The sequence below is a fragment of the Mchenga conophoros genome, linkage group LG4, assembly GCF_057382185.1.
Source record: "Mchenga conophoros isolate Kocher_MC1m ecotype Shallow Benthic linkage group LG4, M_conophoros_male_GT1.1, whole genome shotgun sequence".
Lineage (NCBI taxonomy): Eukaryota > Metazoa > Chordata > Actinopteri > Cichliformes > Cichlidae > Mchenga > Mchenga conophoros.
Genome location: NC_140529.1, coordinates 38371764 through 38391076, shown reverse-complemented (window position 1 = coordinate 38391076; position 19313 = coordinate 38371764). Strand labels below are relative to the sequence as shown.

The window sequence follows — 19313 nt, the reverse complement described above, 5'->3', positions numbered from 1 at the left end:
TAAATCGAATTGAATCGATTCGGGACCTTGTGAATCGGAATCAAATCGATTCTAGAAATCAGTCACGATACCCAGCCCTATGATCCACCTCAGGCAAGGACGGCACGGCGGCGAGGCAGCAAGGACACGAGGCAGCAAGGACACGAGGCAGCAAGGACACGAGGCAGCGAGGACATGAGGCGGTGTCTGTTTTCTAGAAAATACCCAAAAAGCTTGAATGAAATCCTGCGAGGCAGCACGACTGCAGCCATATTTTATACATAATTAACACGCAGTGATGCATGAACATGTCCATGCCTCTCTCTCTCTCACACACACACACACACACACACACACACACACACACACACACACACACACACACACACACTTTGTATGAATGCACCAAAACCTTCATCTTCATCACAGGCAGACAAAGAAAAGAGAAGAATCCAGCTGGAGGTGTGATGCAGTGACACACCCACCCAGGCGGAGGCAGCCGCACATGTCCTGCACATCCAACCTGTGAAACTGAAAGATTTTTCCCGGGACGCTCACCTGGTCCTAGTCCAGCACGGTAAGCTGCAGGGTGAGGTTCATCGTGTCTCTGCAGGAGAAGTGGGAGGTACAAATCCCCCGATGTGAGCGATAGGAGCTGAAATGAGAGATGACAGTACGCTGCGCTCGGCGAAACACCCGTCAGATCTTCTATTAAATGATGCTGTGGCTCGCTCAGCCTCCTCTCACTAAGATCTGTTTGATTTGTGATGCAGAGAGTCTGTGCAGCAGCTCCGTCTGCTCCACCGCAAGAGGTGAAAGGAAAGGGAGGGGTGCTTTAAGAGTGTGTGTGTGTGTGTGTGTGTGTGTGTGTGTGTGTGTGTGTGTGTGTGTGTGTGTGTGTGTGTGTGTGTGTGTGTGTGTGTGAGAGTGTGTGTCGTAGTAGTAGCTGCCCTCCTCTCCCTCTTTCCATCTTTCCTTCAGTATCGAGCTGGCTCAGGCTTAAAAGCACCTTCTGACAGAGCCTTCAAAATAAAAGCCTCAAGATGAAAGCTCAAACCCTTTTCATTGATGTTAGTGCCTCTCTGCCACCAGATCTGCTTTTACAAAAGTTGAAATCCCTGATCCAACAACCAGACTCTGACCCATATTTAGCAGAATCTGCGACATCAGCCCCAAATTAAAACCTGAAATCAACCCTGTGAGGAAGATTTCTATCGGTCAAGACAAGCACCACGAAATCTGCTCAACTCAACGACGCCTCGTACAACCTCGACTGTGAAAAAGTTAGGATGATATATCAAATATAAATAAAGCTGCACAAAACACAAAAAATGATGATGTCAGCGGCACAGGTCTGTGTTTCCTCTCTAACATTAGTCTGTGATGTCTGTGAGCCGAGGACAGCAGCTGGTCTGTTGGAGGATACTTTTCTGACCTTTTATTGCTTCAGTCTCAGCTTTGTTGAGACGTGTTTCTGCCATCAAATGAAAAATGAGCTCATATTAAACATTTGATATATTTCTGTGTTTTTATTGTGATTTAAAAAAAGCTTATGAGATTTGTATTTTCTTTCTTTAAATAATTTCCCAGGTTTTTGACTCTTACTTTGAATAAGACCCTTATACTGAGAATCATGTGTTTCCTGCCCTCCAGTGGTCACAGTGTGAAACTGCATTTACAAACGTGTTACAGGTGCTCAGTCTGACACACACTTTCCTGGTAGTTCTTTCAAAATAAGAGGGGAACCAGTCCCATAGACTCCTATGTTAAATCCTTACAGCAGTAATAAACATGTTTACAGCCGGATACACAAACTGTTTGGTCTCTGTGGATCATTTCCCCGTCATAACAGCTGTTTGTATAACTCACCCTCTAAAGTTTGCATTGCTAGGGGCGTGGCCTCTTTGACCGGCAGGTGGAAGTTAATACAGGCGGCTGTAGCTGCTAGCTTTCTGCTAGCGTCACCTGAACTGGACCTCTGGACCGTGTTTGTGCTGTTGGAGCATCTTTCATGACATCATCAGATATGTCACATCTCTGCTATGAGGTTACTATAGCAACAGGCCGTCCAACAAGGCTGAGCTCCAGTTTCAGCGATGGAGTCTGCGGACAGAGACTGATGACCACGCTTTAATTTTGAAAGACCGGAGCTGAGCAAGAGCGTTTCCTGTCGGGTTTGTTGTTTCCGGTGTGGATGCAGCTGTTGGAGGTCCCAGCATCAAAATGACCAAGCTGCAGCTGCTGAACGCTTACCTGACGGAGCGGCTGACGGTGGTGGTGAAGGAGATCCTGGACGTGGTGGAGGACACGGTGGCCGAGTACCGGGAGGAGACTGCCAGAGCCAAGCGGGAGAACGAGAGCCTGCGGAGGCAGCTGCGGGACATCCTGCTCCTGGAGGCCGGGACCGAGTGGCTGAGTAAGGGCCGAACTAGCCGGCTAGCTCCGCGAGAGAACGCGCATTCAGAACTGCGATGAAAATCCGCCTGTTTAATAGAAATACGCCGCTTTAACGTTAAATTCAGGCTTAACTGCAGATTTTCACGGTTTTATGTGTTGTTAAGGACGGATTCGTGTATTCGGCATCATTCAAACCGTCTGATTTTACCGACATTTTTACGATAGATGTGACTTTCTGTCATTTTTCGTGTCAGTTCCTTTTTGCCTTCGAGCCTAATGAGAGTCACCTGATGTAGGTACTCATTTCACTTTTTTTCACGCAGTGTTTTCATTTAAAGTTTATTTACACAACGTATCTCATTTACCCCATTAAACATAAAGGGGGGAACACAGCTGAGCATTAAATTGACAGACTGTCACATTGACTTTGGTATGAGGAGCTTTGCGTGAGGTGTCAGTTGGGGAGAGCTGACTTTCAGGAAGTTTGAAGGACTTTCGGTCATTCGGGTTTCTGTTAAAGGGGAATTCCGTACATATTTACGGTACAGCACATTGAACTGTAAAAACACACACACATTTGCATAGAAACCAGACGGTGAGCGCAAAGGAGTTGTTTATGTTCGATAACCTGTGAAAATATGTCAACCTCTAAAATAATGAGGATAACTGGCTGACGCCTGGTGGCACTACTGCTTAACATGGAGCTGTTCTGCTTTGTTTTATGTCCTGTTTTAAATATTGAGGTCAGTATAAGTACATGTATCCCTGTGAGCTTAAAAAAAAAAAATTTAAAATGGCCCCACCCACCTCCTGTTTATGAAGAGCAGCCAATCTGAAGACAGCTGGCTTAGAGGACAAGGGGCTGTCACTATTCAGGAGTGACAGTGTAACACAAAGGGAGCTTATTTTGAAATGTAATCATGCAAAGCTTTTCTTGGGGCCCAAAAACAAGTGTAAACTCTGGAGCTCCAGGTGTGAGTCGAATGTTTCTTCTGACGTGCTGGACGTCGTTCGGTCGCATCAACTGTTTGCTTTCTGTGTTTCAGAGTCCACCAGGTCCAGTCTTGGTTTGGCGGCTCCCGACCAGCCTGGTGAGCCCGAGTGGAGGCCTCGCTCCGAAGAGCCGGACTCTCGCCCGAACCCACCCAGACCGCCGCCGCCGAACGTGGACAAGCCCACCCATGAGCAGGTGGTGTCTGTGCAGCTGCTGGCGGTCCACAGCGACTCCTCTCCGGGGCCGGTGCACCTGCCTGTGGAGAAGAAGCTCTTGGAGCTGCGGGACGTGGCACCAAAGCCTGACCGTCTACAGGAAGCGTATGGGAAAACTTCACCTGTCACCTCGCACTCCTCCCTAAACCCTCCTACTGTCTCCGTCCCCAAAATTCACATTGAAGTTCCTGCAGTGCTCAGGGAGGAGCCCCGGGCTCCGCCCCCCGCGCTCATCAAAGCCGAACCAGAGGAGTACAGCGTGAGCAAGCCCAAAGGTCGCACGGACTCTCTGACCGAGGCTGCAAACGGTGCCGCCGAAGAGTTCTGGAGCAGGGCGGAGGCGGAGAGGACGGTGGTGGTGGTGCGCGCTGAGAGGCAGGAAGCTGAGCGGAGCAGGAAGTCCTCCCAGGAGAAGCCGGCAGCCGGAGACAGCACAGCCTCCGCTTTCATCCCCGAACTTGTCCATCGCTGCCCGCGTTGCGGTGAGGCCTTCGGACAGGCCGCCAGCCTCCGCCTCCACCTGGAGCAGAAGAGGAAGACCTACGCCTGCGACTGGTGCTGCAAGTCGTTTGCGCAGTCGGCAGACCTGCGGCGTCACCTGCGCACGCACACAGGGGAGCGGCCGCACCGCTGCACCTTCTGCTCCAAGAGCTTCAGCCAGAGAGGAAACCTGCGGCGTCACCTGCGCATCCACACGGGCGAGCGGCCGTACAGCTGCCCGTTCTGCTGCCGCACCTTCAGCGACGGCGACACCATGAAGAAGCACAAGCGCACGCACTCGGGAGAGAAACCATACCGCTGCGCGCAGTGCGCCAAGACCTTCACCAGCGCCAGCGGCCTGCAGATTCACATGAAGAAGGACATGTGCTTTCTGGCTAACGCCTGATTGGGCGCTTCGGGAATGGACGCCATTAAGATAGAGCGGAATGACCGGGCAGAAATGCTCAGACACAGCAGCCAATCACAGTCATCGAATGAAAGCTGGATGTATGACCGATGACGTCGCTTTGCAGGGATGCACCGGTCTGATGTTTCAGGCAGCTGAAGCCGTTTCAGGTGTTCTGTGTTTACTCGCGTTAGCAGCTGGCGCAGCAGAGAGCACGCTAACAGCGACGGTGGGCGGGCAGCGTTTCGTGCTGATGCACCCACAGATTTCTTTCTCTGTGTGTAAAACTTCAAACACTGCTCAGCGATGGCGTTTCCCTATCCCAGCTTCTTCTCTTGTTTTTTAGCTTTTAGCTCCATGCTAACATGCTCCATGCTCCTGCTGTCTGCTCCTCTCCATGTGTGAGGAGGCGCAGGAAATCCTCCGCACTCAGCTCCAATCAGAGCACAAACTTTACATTTATGTATTTATCTGTCACTCGGTGAGATTAAAAATCACTTTTATTGCGAGCGAGTGACGGACCTACCAGCAGAGGGCGTTTTAACCCCTTATCACAGGGGTGGGCAATTCCAGGCCCCGAGGGCCGGTGTCCTGCAGGTTTAGGTCTCACCTTGGGTCAACACACCTGAATCACCTGATTAGTTCATTACCAGCCTCTGGAGAACTTCAGGACATGTTGAGGAGCTAATTTAGCCATTTAAATCAGCTGTGCTGGTTCAAGGACACATCTAAAACCTGCAGGACACCTGCTCTCGAGGCCTGGAGTTGCCCACCCCTGCCTTATCAGCCAGTTTCATAACCTGAAACAGTTCCTGTCGTGTAACAACGGGCCGCGTTTTAGATTTTACCTTCGGCTTTTATTCAGATTATGTTCTGGCATCATGAAGCTCACTCAGACACTTTAGGACTTTCCAGAACTTTAAGTAAATGTATTTAAAGCGTCGGCAGCGATGAGCCGTCTCCGTGCTCGATCAGTTTCTGGGACAAATCCTGGCTGATGGAGATTTTTCCCGGATCGTCACAGTTTGTGGGCTTTGCTTTTTAAACACTGACCACAGATCCCGGATCAGAGCGACTGGCGGTTGGAAGAATCCGGTCAGTCTTTAAAAAATAAAAGCTCACAAAGCACAAACCGTAGAATTAGACTTGAAGCCTGCAGCGAGTGTTTCAGCTGCTGTAGGCGACGCTCGCTCTCTGCCTCCCGGCGAGGAACACCTGAAGCCAGTTTTTCGTGGGTGAAGCGTCGGATCGGTGCGTCCCTGCTGCTGTCAGCAGATTTACGGATTCATGTGAACAACAGAAAACTGGTGAAGCTGTCGGTCAGATAGCGGCTGACCAATCAGAGCAGAGGATGTGACTGAGCTGCAGCTGTGAGTCTGTAGGTGTGATCAGAGCGAGCTGCAGCAGGAACTGAAAGTGAGACGCCGCGGGCCAACGTGTGAAGACGTGGGCGAGCGACGGGAAACTGCAGAGGATGAAGAGCACGCTCCTCCTCGTCCTCCCGTCTTTGACACGGTTTCTCTCTAACGGGACTTGGCGGCGTTTGAAGGCAGCTATGTGGACATTGTTATTTATCTATTTATTTTCCTCGCGGGTCACTTCCTGCGTGGCGCTTTGTTTCTTCTGTTTCCATCACAAATATACCCGTCTGTTATCACAACTGTCTGCTTACTTTGCACCACGAGGCGCTTCCTGAAACACCTCACTGAGCTGCCAGTTCGTTAGGTACGCCTCTACCTTAAGCTGCCCTCCCCGACCAGCGTTATCAGGGCTCACCTCCGACGCTGTGCCAGCATGGAAGCAGCTTAAGAGTCCTGAAGGCATATGAAAGGAAAATAGACTTTAAACTCACGAATGAGGCTGTTTGTGGACAGGAAGTTGACAGGTAAAGAGGTCGTGGTGAGTGCTCGGGTGGTTAAAGGGTTAAATGTGGCTGTTAATAAACGAGGTAAAAAGACACACGTGGACCCTGACTCTGAAAACTAAAAGTTTTATTTTGACTCAGTGAGGCTAAAAAAGTCAAAACAGAAAAACCTGATGAGGTGACAGGTATCAGGACATCACACGGTGTGCAGAGCACAGATATGCCACCAGAGGGCAGTATATGCTGATGGGCTGGTAACCATGATGTTTAGTGAAATAAGACAGTATAACAGCTGAGCATAGAGCTGTGACATCACACTGAGTGAAGTGTTTTCTCCATCTCAGTGTTTTGGAAGTGGGCGGGTCTGTCTGTGATTGACAGGTCTCCGCCCCTGGTTTATTATTCAGACAGTTCACTGAGCTCAGATCAGCTGAGCTCATTTTCTCAGGTCAAGTCTCTCAAATCAGCGATCCTTGTAAAACTCCTGAGACCCACCTGAGCTCTTCAAATGTATGTAAAAGTATAAAAACTGCCTCCACCTGTGAGACTGTTAAGCTATCAGATCTGACAGATGTCAGGACGCAGCTTTTAACTCTGAGAGGAAAGTAACTGAGTTCATGACAAATACCATGTAAGTCAGCGAGTACAAACAGCTGCTCTGCTTTAGGATCACATTTTAAAGCCTTTATTCAAACATTTCATTCCACAATCTGTGAAAGTGAAAGTGTGCACGCTCCTTGTTTCCTCAGTTATTCCCAACAGGACGAACGGAAAGGCTGATGAAAAACAGGAAATACAAGCGAGTGAATTTTTATCTGAATTATGCTGAAGCTGCCTAATAGTGATCAGTGCTAGCACCTGCAGAGCACACTCACCTGTCCACCGTGTTTACCTGCAGCTCACAGGAACCAGGTGGAGTTCATGTCTGCACCAGGTCGGCCATCACATCGTACAGTCTATTTATTAAGGTTTCAGTGTTTCTGCTGAAACCGCCGTCAGAGCGTCGGCTCATCAGCGCGGCGTACAGAGGCTGAGAAGTCCTGAAGTCCCGCCTCTCAGGAGACCGTCGTGCCAACTCGCTGTCGAGGCCTAACCTGCGCTGAAGACGGTCGCGTTCAAGACCAGGCATCAACAAAATCACCTACTGACCAATCAGATCACTCCGAGTGCAGGTGTAAAAAGCTGTTTTGTTGGTCCAAAAGCATCAATAACATCAACGCAGCATCTGTTTGTCGACGTCATGTTAACCTGTGAGGTGAGCAGATCTGTGTCGGTTCACTGAGCTGAGAAACTTGGAGCCATCTGTTTGATACTGGCTCCTCCTGCTCAGAGGAAGAGCTTCCCAGAACTAGAACTTGCTCTTCCTGGTTCCTGATGTTGAACAAAAAATTGAAACCTTTCCTGAGTTTGTTGTGACCCTTTCAGATTCTTCTCTCAGAGTTGAAGCTGCTTCCTGCAGCATCGATACAGACGCCACGTTAAACACAGTCCAGGTGTCTTGCTGTGCTTACCTGATGAGAGCTCTGCTGCATTCAAGGCCCGTGGTATATCTTCAGCCCTGTGTCAGATACAGATGAGGTGTTCACTGTAAATTGGACGTTTTGTTACTTTGAGTTTAGAATTTTAATTTAAACAACAAATTTGGCTTCCAGCGATGTAATTGAGATAAATTATTGATATATTATTGTCATATTCTCTGTTCAGCACTTCTCTGTCCTGTGGCAGCTCTCGTTCGGTTCACATTGATTCATTTCTTTTAGTATTGTCGGCTGAATTATGAGTAAAGTTCATAAATACACAAGTTTCCAGATTCTTTGATAAACATGAGTTTTGCTGTAACAAAGCAGCCCTGCTTCAGCAGCTGATGTGAGTCAGAAAGGTAAATCACAATAACATTTATATAAAAATATGAGCTTGTAAAAGCCAGTATTAAGCTTGGATCTGAAAAAAGATTTTGTGGAGCTTTGAGGTGAGTTTGTGTTGCGTTAGAGCAGGGGTAGGCAACTCCAGGCCTCGAGTGCCGGTGTCCTGCAGGGTTTAGATCTCACCCATGGTTAACACACCTGAATCAAATGATTAGTTCATTACCAGGCCTCTGGAGAACTTCAAGAAATGCTGAGGAGTCATTTAGCCCTTTAAATCAGCTGTGATGGATCATGGATACATCTAAAACCTGTAGGACACCGTCACTCGAGGCCTGGAGTTGCCTACCCCTGCGTTAGAAGGTTCTTCACATTTATAAGCTGAAAAAGCTGCAAGTGTGGTTTCATTCATCCTGCTGCAAGAATGAACTTGGCTGACAGACTGCAGCGTTCGAGCTGCTGTTGTGCTTTCAGGCAGCAGGGGGCGGCGTGGCGCCAGCCAGGACCATCCCGGCGCGAGAACAGATCCACACTTACTCTCCTGTTTGCATTGCATTCCAAATTTATTGTTGCATCGTACATACAACACCTGATAGAAATGTAAGAACACCTGTAAAGCACGAGCTTAGTGTGTAAACAACGATATCGTATAGAAAGCCACATTCGTACATTCAGTCGTGCATAAAAGAAGACCAACAACAGCGTAAACAGAGTCTGGAACACGAGCCGTCCCTGAAGCTCTCACTTCCATTAGAAAACAGGCAGGCGGAGTATAGAGATATAAAGAAGTATATCAACATATTGCATCATGCAACAACGAGGAAGAACCACTTGTATTGATATATCGTCATCATCAGTCGACGGGATGCATTTTGTTTGTCACAGTCTTACTGGAGAGTGCAATAGAAGTGTGATCCGTGCGTTATGACTCATCAGAGAAGGAAACTGATTTTATCCCACACAGTTTTCATGTTGAACCTGCTCTGGTTAGTGTCTTTAAACGATGTCAGGCACTCTGGTTTCTCCCCCTCACAGGTGGAGCTCCCCTGCAGCGTTAAAGGGGACCTATTATTGTCACATTATGCTCAGCTTTACATTTTTATTCTAGAGTAGCTTTGCATGATTCACAGTTTTTAAAAATTGTCTTTGTCAGAAACAAGCTACTGTCTCGTTATAAGGTTCCCCTCCCTAAAAGCCTACTTTCTCCGGATTGGCCTCTTTCTGGAAGCATCCAGAGCTTCTGAGCTAATGATTGAGGATAACACGGTGTGTATTTGAAACTGTCGATCACATTCTCTGATAACCAGACGTCGTTTTAAAAGCAGCGCCATGTGTACCAAATGTAGCTACATTTAGCTACATTGAGTACACACTGAGTACATGACTAAGTTGTAACACCTCAGACTATATTTTCAAACACCTCAAAAGGCGACATTTAGCTACATTGTAGCTACCAAATGTAGCTACAATGTATCTACAATGTAGCTACATTTAGCTAAATGTAGCTACCAAATGTAGCTACATTTAGCTATAATGTAGCTACCAAATGTAGCTACAATGTAGCTACCAAATGTAGCTACATTTAGCTACCAAATGTAGCTACATTTAGCTACAATGTAGCTACCAAATGTAGCTAAATGTAGCTACATTGTAGCTGGACGCGGGCCCGTCTATTCTAACTCGTTTCACTCATTCAATAACTTTATTTGCTGTATCTGTTGTCTTGGTTGGAAAGTTGTTCCAAAAAATAAAAGTTGTGTTAATATTGGAGACATCAATGTCTGCTTCTCTCGCTTCTTGAACTTTGAGGCGATAATTCACTGTCATAGGCCTGAACCTCATGCTCTAAAGTCTATTTCTGATCTCAGCTAGCTAACTCATCAGCTTCAAGTCAAGAGCTGCGTCCCAAAACGTCGGCTGCATCCTCCTGAGGCCGCATTTGTAGACCGATTACGTCACAGCAACGCAACGAAGGCTGTCCAAATTCGTAGACTCCTCCGAATGCGGCCGACAAATGCGTCCTCCTTTTCCCCAGATTTGAAGGATGGGTCGTGTGTGTCCTTCATGGTCCACCATATCCCAGAATTCATAGCGCAGCCCAGTCAATTCCAGTTTCCAACAATGGTGGCAGCTACTAAGTTTTAATATTTCTCTTATTTCTCTTTCTGGGTCACAAATTAAAGCTTTAACATATTTTCAGGTGAAAATGTAGCTGTGTAAACCTCAAATATCTGTTCGTTTCATCAAGACATCGCATATTTGCTCTGACGTTTTCAGAGACGTCTGTTACCCACCAGCTCGATCGCTGACCGGGAGCTCGAGGGTCACTGGAGCCGACAAGAGCAGCGAACTCCCAGCTTCATCGTTTTCAGACCCCCTGTGATCTTTCGTTACTCAGGTTAAACATGATATATACGTCACTCGGATAACCTAAAAATGTAATTGTTGGGCTTTTTTCAGTGTTTTATTTGTTCGTGAGTAAATCGGTTTGGCTGAGATCAAAGTTATTAGATTAGATAAAATAAAACTTTATTAATCCCCCAGGTGGGTTCCTCTGGGATTTTCACACAGCTGAATAAACGACCAACTATCCAGCAGTCCCAGTGACATGTAAGCGTCCACGTGATTAATCACTCGTGAGTGCAGACAGAGTAATCGAGGGCGTTACCTCCATGTCTGCACAGGGAGGGGAACTTGCATTCTTTGTCATGGCCACAGAAAAGGACCCTCGCCTCCCTTCCTGCTGAGTTTATGTGTCAGTCATTAGTTTCAGGTAAAGTTAAATAAAACCATAAACTTATTTTTAACGTATCTGTATATATGTGAGAGAATAAAACTGCAATAGATCCCCTTTAAGACTGGTGGTCACTGCTGTGGATGGAGTCCTCGCTGACGCACATGCTTGAGTCACCACAGAGTAATACATATGAACAAAAACTTTTACCAGAGATTATTTTAAAATGCAGTTAGGATGATATTTGCACGGTGCTCCGCAAAATAAAGCTTTGCATCCAAACTCCATCAAAAGTGTTTCTGGCCCCAAACCACAGCTACAGTAAGGAAAAGCACCCCGTCAAGTCTTTTTCCCCAACAACACACTTGAAAAAGCTACCCACTGATTTAAACAGGTCTCATTACCACAGACGTAATGTTACACTGGAGGCGTAACTGAACTGAAGTTACATTCGTCATCATTTTCAACCAGTTTTTACCAACAAAACTAAACCAAATGATCCACAACAGCGAACAGAAACCCCACGTCCTCCGTGTGACGGCTGAACCTCAACAAAACGACGGCATCATCCAAAGGGCAGGAAGGTTTTGACCTCCCTGAACCCATGAGTTAAAACACCACCAACTGTAAGACTCCACTTTACACCAGCAAACGTAAAGCTTCACGTTGTCCATATTTTGATGTGTTTCATCTTTAAATGGGTTCAGCTTCCTCTCCACACGTTACTCCACGATGCCGAAGCACATCGAGCTGAAATATTCCGTTTATCAAAGCGCCGACTGTCACATAAGACTTTCAGTTCAGACACGTTATGGATGCTAGGTCGGTTAAAACTGGAATGAAATTTGGACGTTTTGTGCAGGAGCAGTGGGAAATCATTCAGAGCGCCTCCTGCTGAACTGCCGACATTTTGTGTCAAATGGGATTAACAGGAAGTGGATCAGCTCAGCTGTTCTTTGCTACAAGTCCATCAGCTTTTTAGCTAGCTAACGTTAGCGCTCAGTTTCTCCCAAAAGCTCTTTTAGCTGTTAGCTATAGTGCAACACAAGACACGTCCATGCATGTTTCTCACAGTCTGGATTATACGTACATGTAAACCTGGCACAGCATGCTGTGTAAGTACTGCAGGACTGAACTGTGCTCGAGCAAAGGAACAACAGTTCGGTGTAAACAGAGAACAGAGATTTTCTGACTGCTTGACTTTCTCGTTTTTACTTTTTAAAAGAGCACCAGACACGTAATGCACAGGAAAATAACATGCAAATCCATTTCAGCCTTAAATTCCACACATTTTCTCTTAACTTTGATGAGTTCCTATGATGGCAAATTAGGCCAGGAGAGGGCAAAAATCACAACTAAGGGGCTCGGCAGAGGAGCGAGATTATGAGGGGAAAAATGGCAAATTTACGAGAGAAAATATAAAATTACTAAAGAAAAACAGCAAAAAAAATATGAGAAAAATTGTATATTTACTAGAATTTAAACTTCTCCAAAAAAAAAGGAAAATTCAAGAGGAAACAGAGAAAATGTATGAATAAGAATGAAAAAAAAAACCCAAAGACAAAAGTCTTTTGATGTGAAAATATAAGAAAACCAAACAAACTAAAAAGATACAAATACACAAATTTTATGAAAAATGGGCAGATTTACAAAAAAATTAAGTAAAATTTAAAACAAGGTTCATGAAAAGCTGCCAAAACATGTCAAAGATAATATTATTGTTTACAAAACGTTCATTTTTTGTGGCAAATTTGTAACTTTTCTCAAAACGTTTGAGGTTTTTGTTTTAATTTAATTGTAATGCCTCTTCCAGCCCCTTAGTTTCTGTAAATGTTGTTTGCCACATCGCGTCACCGGAGAGTTCCACCCTTCATGAGTCGGGAGATTGACCCTGTTTTTTGATGCTGAGTGCAGATGTGACGCTGCTGATGGACCCAACGGCCTCTTTGCTCCAGATGACTTACAGATCAATAATGAAGGCACACCACCATGCTGCTCCGGCCTCGCCCTGCTCTCATGGCGGCTCATATTATAATACACTCGTCCATTAAGTTACCGCTGTTTCCTGTGCTGAAGTCGCTCACGTCTGTGCTGTAAAAACCCCGAGAATCTCTGTGAACATCGACAGCGACCGTCTGCATGCGTGGACGCCGCTGCTCGGGGTTAGTCGTGGCTGAGGGTTCGCGGCAGCTCGTTGGTCAGGATGTGCCACCGCTCCACCCTTTGGCCCTTGTTCTTCAGGCAGTCGGTCCAGTGACGGAGGGCGTCGCCCTGGGACTTGGAGCTCAGACAGACGCCACCTGAACAACAGGAAGGAAGCACAGGAAGACTTCCTGCAGTTAGCGTAACAGTCTCGCCTCAGGTGTCCTCTCTGGCTGTTTGAGGACAAACATGAGAATACTAACGGAGTAGGAACCGTTTATGAAAACGGAAGAATTAAGTCAGTAATCCAGATGGTAATTGTGATAAATATGCAGTGATAAGCTTAAACACACTAATCTCAGCATGTGTTAGACTCATGAATATTTACAGCAGTTTTTCACAGCTGAGCCAGAGGACGATGTTAAACTTACTGAGACACTCCACGCAAGTACAAAACACATTTCTGACAACTTCCCAAGAAGCTGCAGGGTTCAGGCGAGTGGTGGATGGGGCTGATCGCTCGCTCACCTATGAAGTCGTTGGAGCGGCCCAGGTCGTAGTCCCACACTGTGACCTCCAGAGTCTTGTTGGCCAGCTCTGACAGGGAGATCTCATAGAAGAACTCCTGCAGTGAACACAGAAACAAGAGGAAGAGATGCAGGGATGGAGTGCATACGGGGCTGAGAGGTGGTCCTCCACGCTGGGTGGACCTGCAGCTCAGATGAGGCAACCAGACCCTCCAACCCCATCAGGAAGCTAAAATTCACTGATTGGTCAGATCCACCGATCCTAATGTTACAGATCCTCCTCGCTTTGACCCATCGAGAACTCTGCGGACTTCTGAAGGTGTTCTCTGCCCTCCATGGATCGGCCTCATTTTCCCAGCAGACCCTACAGTTCCTCAGTCGGATCGAGATCTTGGGACCAAGGCCAAGTCAACACCTCAAACTAGTTTTCCGACCTGTTCTCATCTCTCGGTGTTGAAAAGTCGTCTTTGTGGCGTTGTTCAGACCAGTCTGTCACTCCCACCTTGTCTTTGTCGAGAAGGTGAACCCGGGGTACATCTGGAACTTGGTAGAGAGACCTTGTTTGGCTTTGAAGTGCTTCAGGAGGAACTGGAAGACAATGCTGCTGGAAAATGATGTCTTATTCATCTCTGGCTCTCTTCCACAGCATGTCTTTTGTCCTGTCTTCCTCCCCTCAGCTCAACCTCCCTGAGCCTGGTTCTGCTGAAGGTTTCTTCCTGTTAAAACCTGTTAAAAGGGAGTTTTTCCTTCCCACTGTCACCAAGTACTTGCTCACAGGGCTTTGTGTGATTGTTAATGATATTGATTCTCTGTAATATTGCAGGGTCTTTACCCTGATTAGAACTGGAATACCCTGATTAAATGGTAAATGGCCTGTATTTGTACAGCGCTTTTCTAGTCCCTAAGGACCCCAAAGCGCTTTACACATCCAGTCATCCACACATTCACAAGCTACATTGTAGCCACAGCCACCCTGGGGCGCACTGACAGAGGCGAGGCTGCCGGACACTGGCGCCACCGGGCCCTCTGACCACCACCAGTAGGCAACGGGTGAAGTGTCTTGCCCAAGGACACAACGACCGAGACTGTCCAAGCCGGGGCTCGAACCGGCAACCTTCCGATTACAAGACGAACTCCCAACTCTTGAGCTACGATTAATTGGCCGCCCCCACATGACTGGACTTTTAACACCTAAATCACATATTCTAACTTCACCAAAGTCTTCTCCTTAACAAAATGTTTCTAGCAACATCTATTGATACTTCAAAGCAATACATTTTACAGTTTCTTCCATAAAATTAGGAAATAGTGTTTGCACTTGAATTTTTTCCATCACCAGCTAGAAAAACTCATTTCTGTGCCAGAGAAGCGCAGTCGGTCTATCATCATGTGGGAGAAACACAGGAGTTATTTCCTCTGAGAGGAAAACAACATGCAGGAGATTCATCCTCCAGCGATGGCGTCGGCAAGCCGGACCCGATATAAATGAAACTTTAACCGCTGAGGTGAATAGAGCGAGCTTGTTAACAGCACTGCTGTGTGAGGGCAGAGCTGCCGTTCGGCCGAGGGGAGCAGCTGCGGGGATCTTACCTCGTTAAATTCAGGGTTCAGGGTCCTTTTCATCACGGCCGTTTTGTGCTTGGATTTCTTCTCTATGTCGGGCTTCAGGTATCTGACAGCAGAAGCAGAAAAGGAGGAGAAACATCAATATGTGTGTCTGCAGAAACTATTAATATACAGAAATATCTGCAGAGTTTCAGTGGAAAAGTCCTGTGAATGCTGAGGAAGGGGATAATAAATAAATAAAGACTGAATTCAGCTAATTAAACAGATCCGTTCAGTTACTCTGTTTGGGAGTTTCATATCATATCAGTGACTTGGAGAGGAGGTGAATGTTTCCGTTGTGTGTGGTTGCTGTTAATAAGAAATGCATTAATGAGAGAAAACAAAGCGATCTGAAGTCATAGACTGTAAATGAAGCTTAATTAAACGAGTGTTTGGGAGCCCGAGGCGACAGTCGCTCTGCGCAGGATGAATTTCATGCTGCTGTCTGATGAAATCCTGGAAGTCATCGTTATTGAAGCTGTAATGCAGAAATAATCGAGTCAGTTTTACAGTGCTGACTGCGAAGTGATTAACCCAAACCTAATCATGCCCCGAACTCTTAGAGCAGAAGGTAAAAGGATGCTCTGAGGGGCTGTACAGACGGAGAACAGCCAGAAGAAGGCGAGGAGAAACTGTGAGTGCGGGCAAAGTAAAAGTCGATCTTTATCGGGATGTGAACCTCCCAACCAGGACTGGTTGTTCTGGCTGCGTCTCCGTTTGTATTCAGCGAGCGTGCAACAGGAAAAAACAAAAAAACAACAACTGTCGTCCTCTTCAAAGCGAGTGTCCCTCGAGAGGAAACAAAAGCAGAGGAGAAGCTTTAAGCTCCGGCCCCCGGTGTTTCCCTGTGACAGAGCCGAGACGCCACTCGCAATGCTCTCTCCTTCACGCTAATTATCCTTCCTGCCAGGAAACAGACGCAGCTTTTAAACAATAACTGCTTCCTTGATTTGCAAAAGTTAATAAGATGGCAAAACTCCAGCTTTTAATTGTCTTTTTCAGGCAGAAGTGTCGGGTTAAGTCCTCAGCGATGGCTGCAGGGAGGAAACCGCAGAAAAAAACAAAGAAATCTTTGTTTTCATTCTGGACCAACGTGCCGACCAGCACCACTCGCCAGCCCTGCTTTTAAACAGTTACTCGGGGAGACCATTATCTTTTTGGTTAACGGCCAAAATGCTGAAACATTAACAGAAGCTTTTCCACAAAAAGGCACTTCACTGCTCAAACACGCCAAAATATCTCCAAAATATGACTTTTCTTCTTTAAATAAATATATCTGGCTGGAAATGTAAAAGTTTAGGTACAAATTAGGAATTAAAAAGCTCTCACTGATTAGAAGTAACCTCTTAGTGCCTAAAAGCAAAACACACTGAACTAAAAAATATTTTTAATGTGTCTGAATGAAGACCTTTTGTTTCGTTATACAAAATATATTTACAGAAGAATTTTTTATAATGAGCGGCAGTTCAGATCAGTCCAAAAAGACTTTTTCTGATTCCTTTGGAGAACTCTGAGCTTTGTCTTCACTCCGATCGCTTAATCTGTAAAATTCTTCAAAAAAGTTTTACTGCTGAAGACAGCATGAACACAGGACTGCAGCGCCCCCTGCAGGTTATGGTTGGGATCTTTTTCCACCTTTGGGACATAAAAACTAACGATGAAACCTGCAGTCCCCCTAGTGTCCAGCAGAGGCAGCCGTGAGTCAGTCCTCACACCGAGCGCATCTACTGCGGGTGTGGTGCCTGTTATCGGACCCGGAGTTAGCAACATCCCCCAAAAACCCGAAGAGGAGAGTCCTGGCCCCTAGCCCTGCCAGTGTAGCAGAAATGATGAGGATGATGATGCAGCAGCAGCCGTTCTTCTCTGCGTGAGTAGCTTCATGTTGTTCGAGTGTAATTTACGTTGAGTAGGCTAACCACGTTATTACGTTAATGCATGTAAGGTGAACTAGCAAACACCGTGGTAGTTACATGCGGCTGTCTTCTTGTTTGATGGCAGATACTCCCTTCACCCTGGCTAAAAAGGCTAAAATGACCAAAGAAAAAGAGGAAAACAGCTGAACATGAGAGGTTTTTGGACAAAGTTTGTTTTTTCCATTGTTTAAGCACTGCTTCCAGCCAAGAGTGATGCCATATATGCCCCATAGCTGCAGAAAAGGCTAACATTGTTATCTTTTTACAAAAAACAGCTGAACATGAGAGGTTTTTGGACCAATTTTGTGTTCTCCATTCTTTAAGCACCGGCACCGTTTCAAAAGTACCGGTTTGGTACCGGTATCGGATAAAACCTAAACGATACCCATCCCTATTCACAGCTGAAACAAACAGCCTGATACGCAAACTGATTGGTCTAAATCAGACCCATCCACAGCCAATGAACAGCACCGTTCATGATTTCAAAGGAAAATGAATTTAGTCTTGGACTCACACACACACACACACGTGGGGCTCTTACATTTTCACGTAGGGGTCGGAGAATCCGTTAACATCCATGGCTGCCAAGTGGGCGCAGCGCTTCACGCCCACACAGAGACCCCCGTTGCGAGGGCCTTCACCTCCACCTTCTACGGCTTTATCCTCCAGACTGACCGGAGGCAGGAACTGAAGGGAGAGGAGAAGACGACCTCGCTCCTCCAGGCTGTGCAGCTGCTCGTTCTCCCACTGCGGACAAGATTACACCGTTATCAGGGAAGTCGTGTCAGGTGCGTCATGTGACAGCTCAGGTTAGCCTGGGATGGTTTTCACGTGTGCAGAGGACGATGAAGATGGAACTAACTCATCATCAAGTCTTTCTGCAATCACAGCCACCTGGTGGCCTTCAGGTAGAAGCAGGGTTTAAGGCATTTACGCTTCATTTTAACGTCCATGTTTTAAACCCTTTACCCCAGCAAGCAGTAACGGTCAGGGAACCTTTGGGGAACGTTCCCTGAAGATCCTTTGGGTTTTTTCATCGGGTTAAACAAATGAAAGTTTTAGGGTTGTAAATGTAATAAATACAAAAGCAACGAATGTGCAACTGGACATGTAGATTTGAACTCTGCACCGGGTGTTCATCACACCATTGCCAGCTGCCATTAAACCCCAGAGAAGAAGAGTCTGCCAGCCTTGTTTTCACCAGGATTATGTGGAGGAGGCGTTTTTCCACACTGAGCTGATTCTGCAGTGTAAACGTAAAGCAGGCGAAACTGTTTTTTAATAATGATCTCTCACTGTGATGATGTCACCCTCTGACCTGGTTATGTCTTCATAATATAACAAATTATATTTCTAATTATATTAATTATTATATTATTATAGTTATTAACTGCAGACATGTAAGCAAAGAGCTGAAGCTCTTCATCATCCGTGTCGGAACAGCTGGGAACATTTCCCTTTATTTTCCTGTCAGTGGGGAAAATATGGAATTGAGAGCTGTTATCAGGGCTCGCTTTAAATCTTTATGCTTTCTACATGCTGACAGCACACAACAATCACAGTTTCTACGTTTTAAGGCCTTTTTATCATTTTTCCACCAATAAATCAGGACGTTGACCTCGGTGGATGGAAGGAATTTTAATGATTGTTAACATGAGCTCGCTCAACACGCCACAGAGTTTTATCAGAATTCATTAAAATGTTTTCGAGCTATCGCCTTTGCAGACAGAGACACACACACACACACACACACAGACACACAGACACAGACACACACACACACACAGACACACACACACACACGCATATCATCTCATTGCAGAGGTATATGAGCTACAGCGTGTGGAGTCACATTAAGCTGGTGGTCTTTCCTGCACAGTCTCCGTGCCTGAGGAGAAAAACACTGACCCTTCATAAACATATGTACTGTATGTAAAACTTAACCATGAAATAAACTTCAGCAGAGGTTTCTCTGAGCTATAGTCTCAATTTATGCTGGACATTGCTGCTCTGTAACTGACAGCTTACATTACAACAGCCTGTGAAACCATGTTTGTGATTCTGCGCCAAATCACAACAACACAGAAAAACCCAACAATCATATGACCCCCTATGAGCAGCACTTTGGCGACAGTGGGAAGGAAAAACTCCCTTTTAACAGGAAGAAACCTCCAGCAGAACCAGGCTCAGGGAGG

At 46.3% G+C, this 19313-nt stretch overlaps 3 protein-coding genes and 1 long non-coding RNA gene across 7 annotated transcripts in view; 1 reads left to right on the top strand and 3 right to left on the bottom strand.

Moving 5' to 3' along the window:
* LOC146576793 (uncharacterized) overlaps window positions 1-1935 on the bottom strand; it is a 31265-nt gene extending 29330 nt beyond the window's left edge. The window contains exon 1 of one of the 3 annotated variants that reach the window (XM_085272317.1): window positions 1849-1935. The gene's annotated coding sequence lies outside the window, so the exon portion shown is untranslated. Of the gene's footprint in view, window positions 1-537; window positions 805-1848 lie in introns of those variants that run through there. The other 2 variants (XM_085272318.1, XM_085272316.1) reach the window with 2 other exon arrangements.
* Window positions 1936-2054: 119 nt separating this feature from the next.
* Window positions 2055-7219, top strand: LOC146576792 (uncharacterized). Its single transcript, XM_085272315.1, has 2 exons — window positions 2055-2395; window positions 3423-7219. The coding sequence occupies exons 1-2, from the start codon at window positions 2203-2205 to the stop codon at window positions 4469-4471; spliced, it is 1242 nt and encodes a 413-aa protein (XP_085128441.1). The 5' UTR covers window positions 2055-2202; the 3' UTR covers window positions 4472-7219.
* LOC146576791 (uncharacterized) lies at window positions 7005-8036 on the bottom strand. Its single transcript, XR_014892286.1, has 2 exons — window positions 7211-8036; window positions 7005-7111 (listed from the first exon to the last, which is right to left on the bottom strand). It is a non-coding gene; the product is annotated as an uncharacterized LOC146576791 (long non-coding RNA).
* A 705-nt stretch (window positions 8037-8741) lies between these two features.
* The window catches only part of doc2a (double C2-like domains, alpha), an 81581-nt gene continuing 71009 nt past the window's right edge, over window positions 8742-19313 (bottom strand). For both annotated transcript variants that reach the window (XM_085272313.1, XM_085272314.1), the window contains 4 exons: window positions 17660-17865; window positions 15191-15272; window positions 13602-13698; window positions 8742-13231 (listed from right to left, as the gene is read on the bottom strand). In XM_085272313.1, the coding sequence (XP_085128439.1) occupies window positions 13095-13231; window positions 13602-13698; window positions 15191-15272; window positions 17660-17865 (522 nt within the window). In that variant the 3' untranslated portion in view covers window positions 8742-13094. The remainder of the gene's footprint in view (window positions 13232-13601; window positions 13699-15190; window positions 15273-17659; window positions 17866-19313) is intronic.

Bases quoted from the DNA above. Each gene is read 5' to 3' on its own strand.
- LOC146576792 (XM_085272315.1), top strand. From the start codon at position 2,203: ATGACCAAGCTGCAGCTGCTGAACGCTTACCTGACGGAGCGGCTGACG. The intron at 2,396-3,422 runs GTAAGGGCCGAA...TCTGTGTTTCAG, and splicing joins GGCCGGGACCGAGTGGCTGA to AGTCCACCAGGTCCAGTCTT.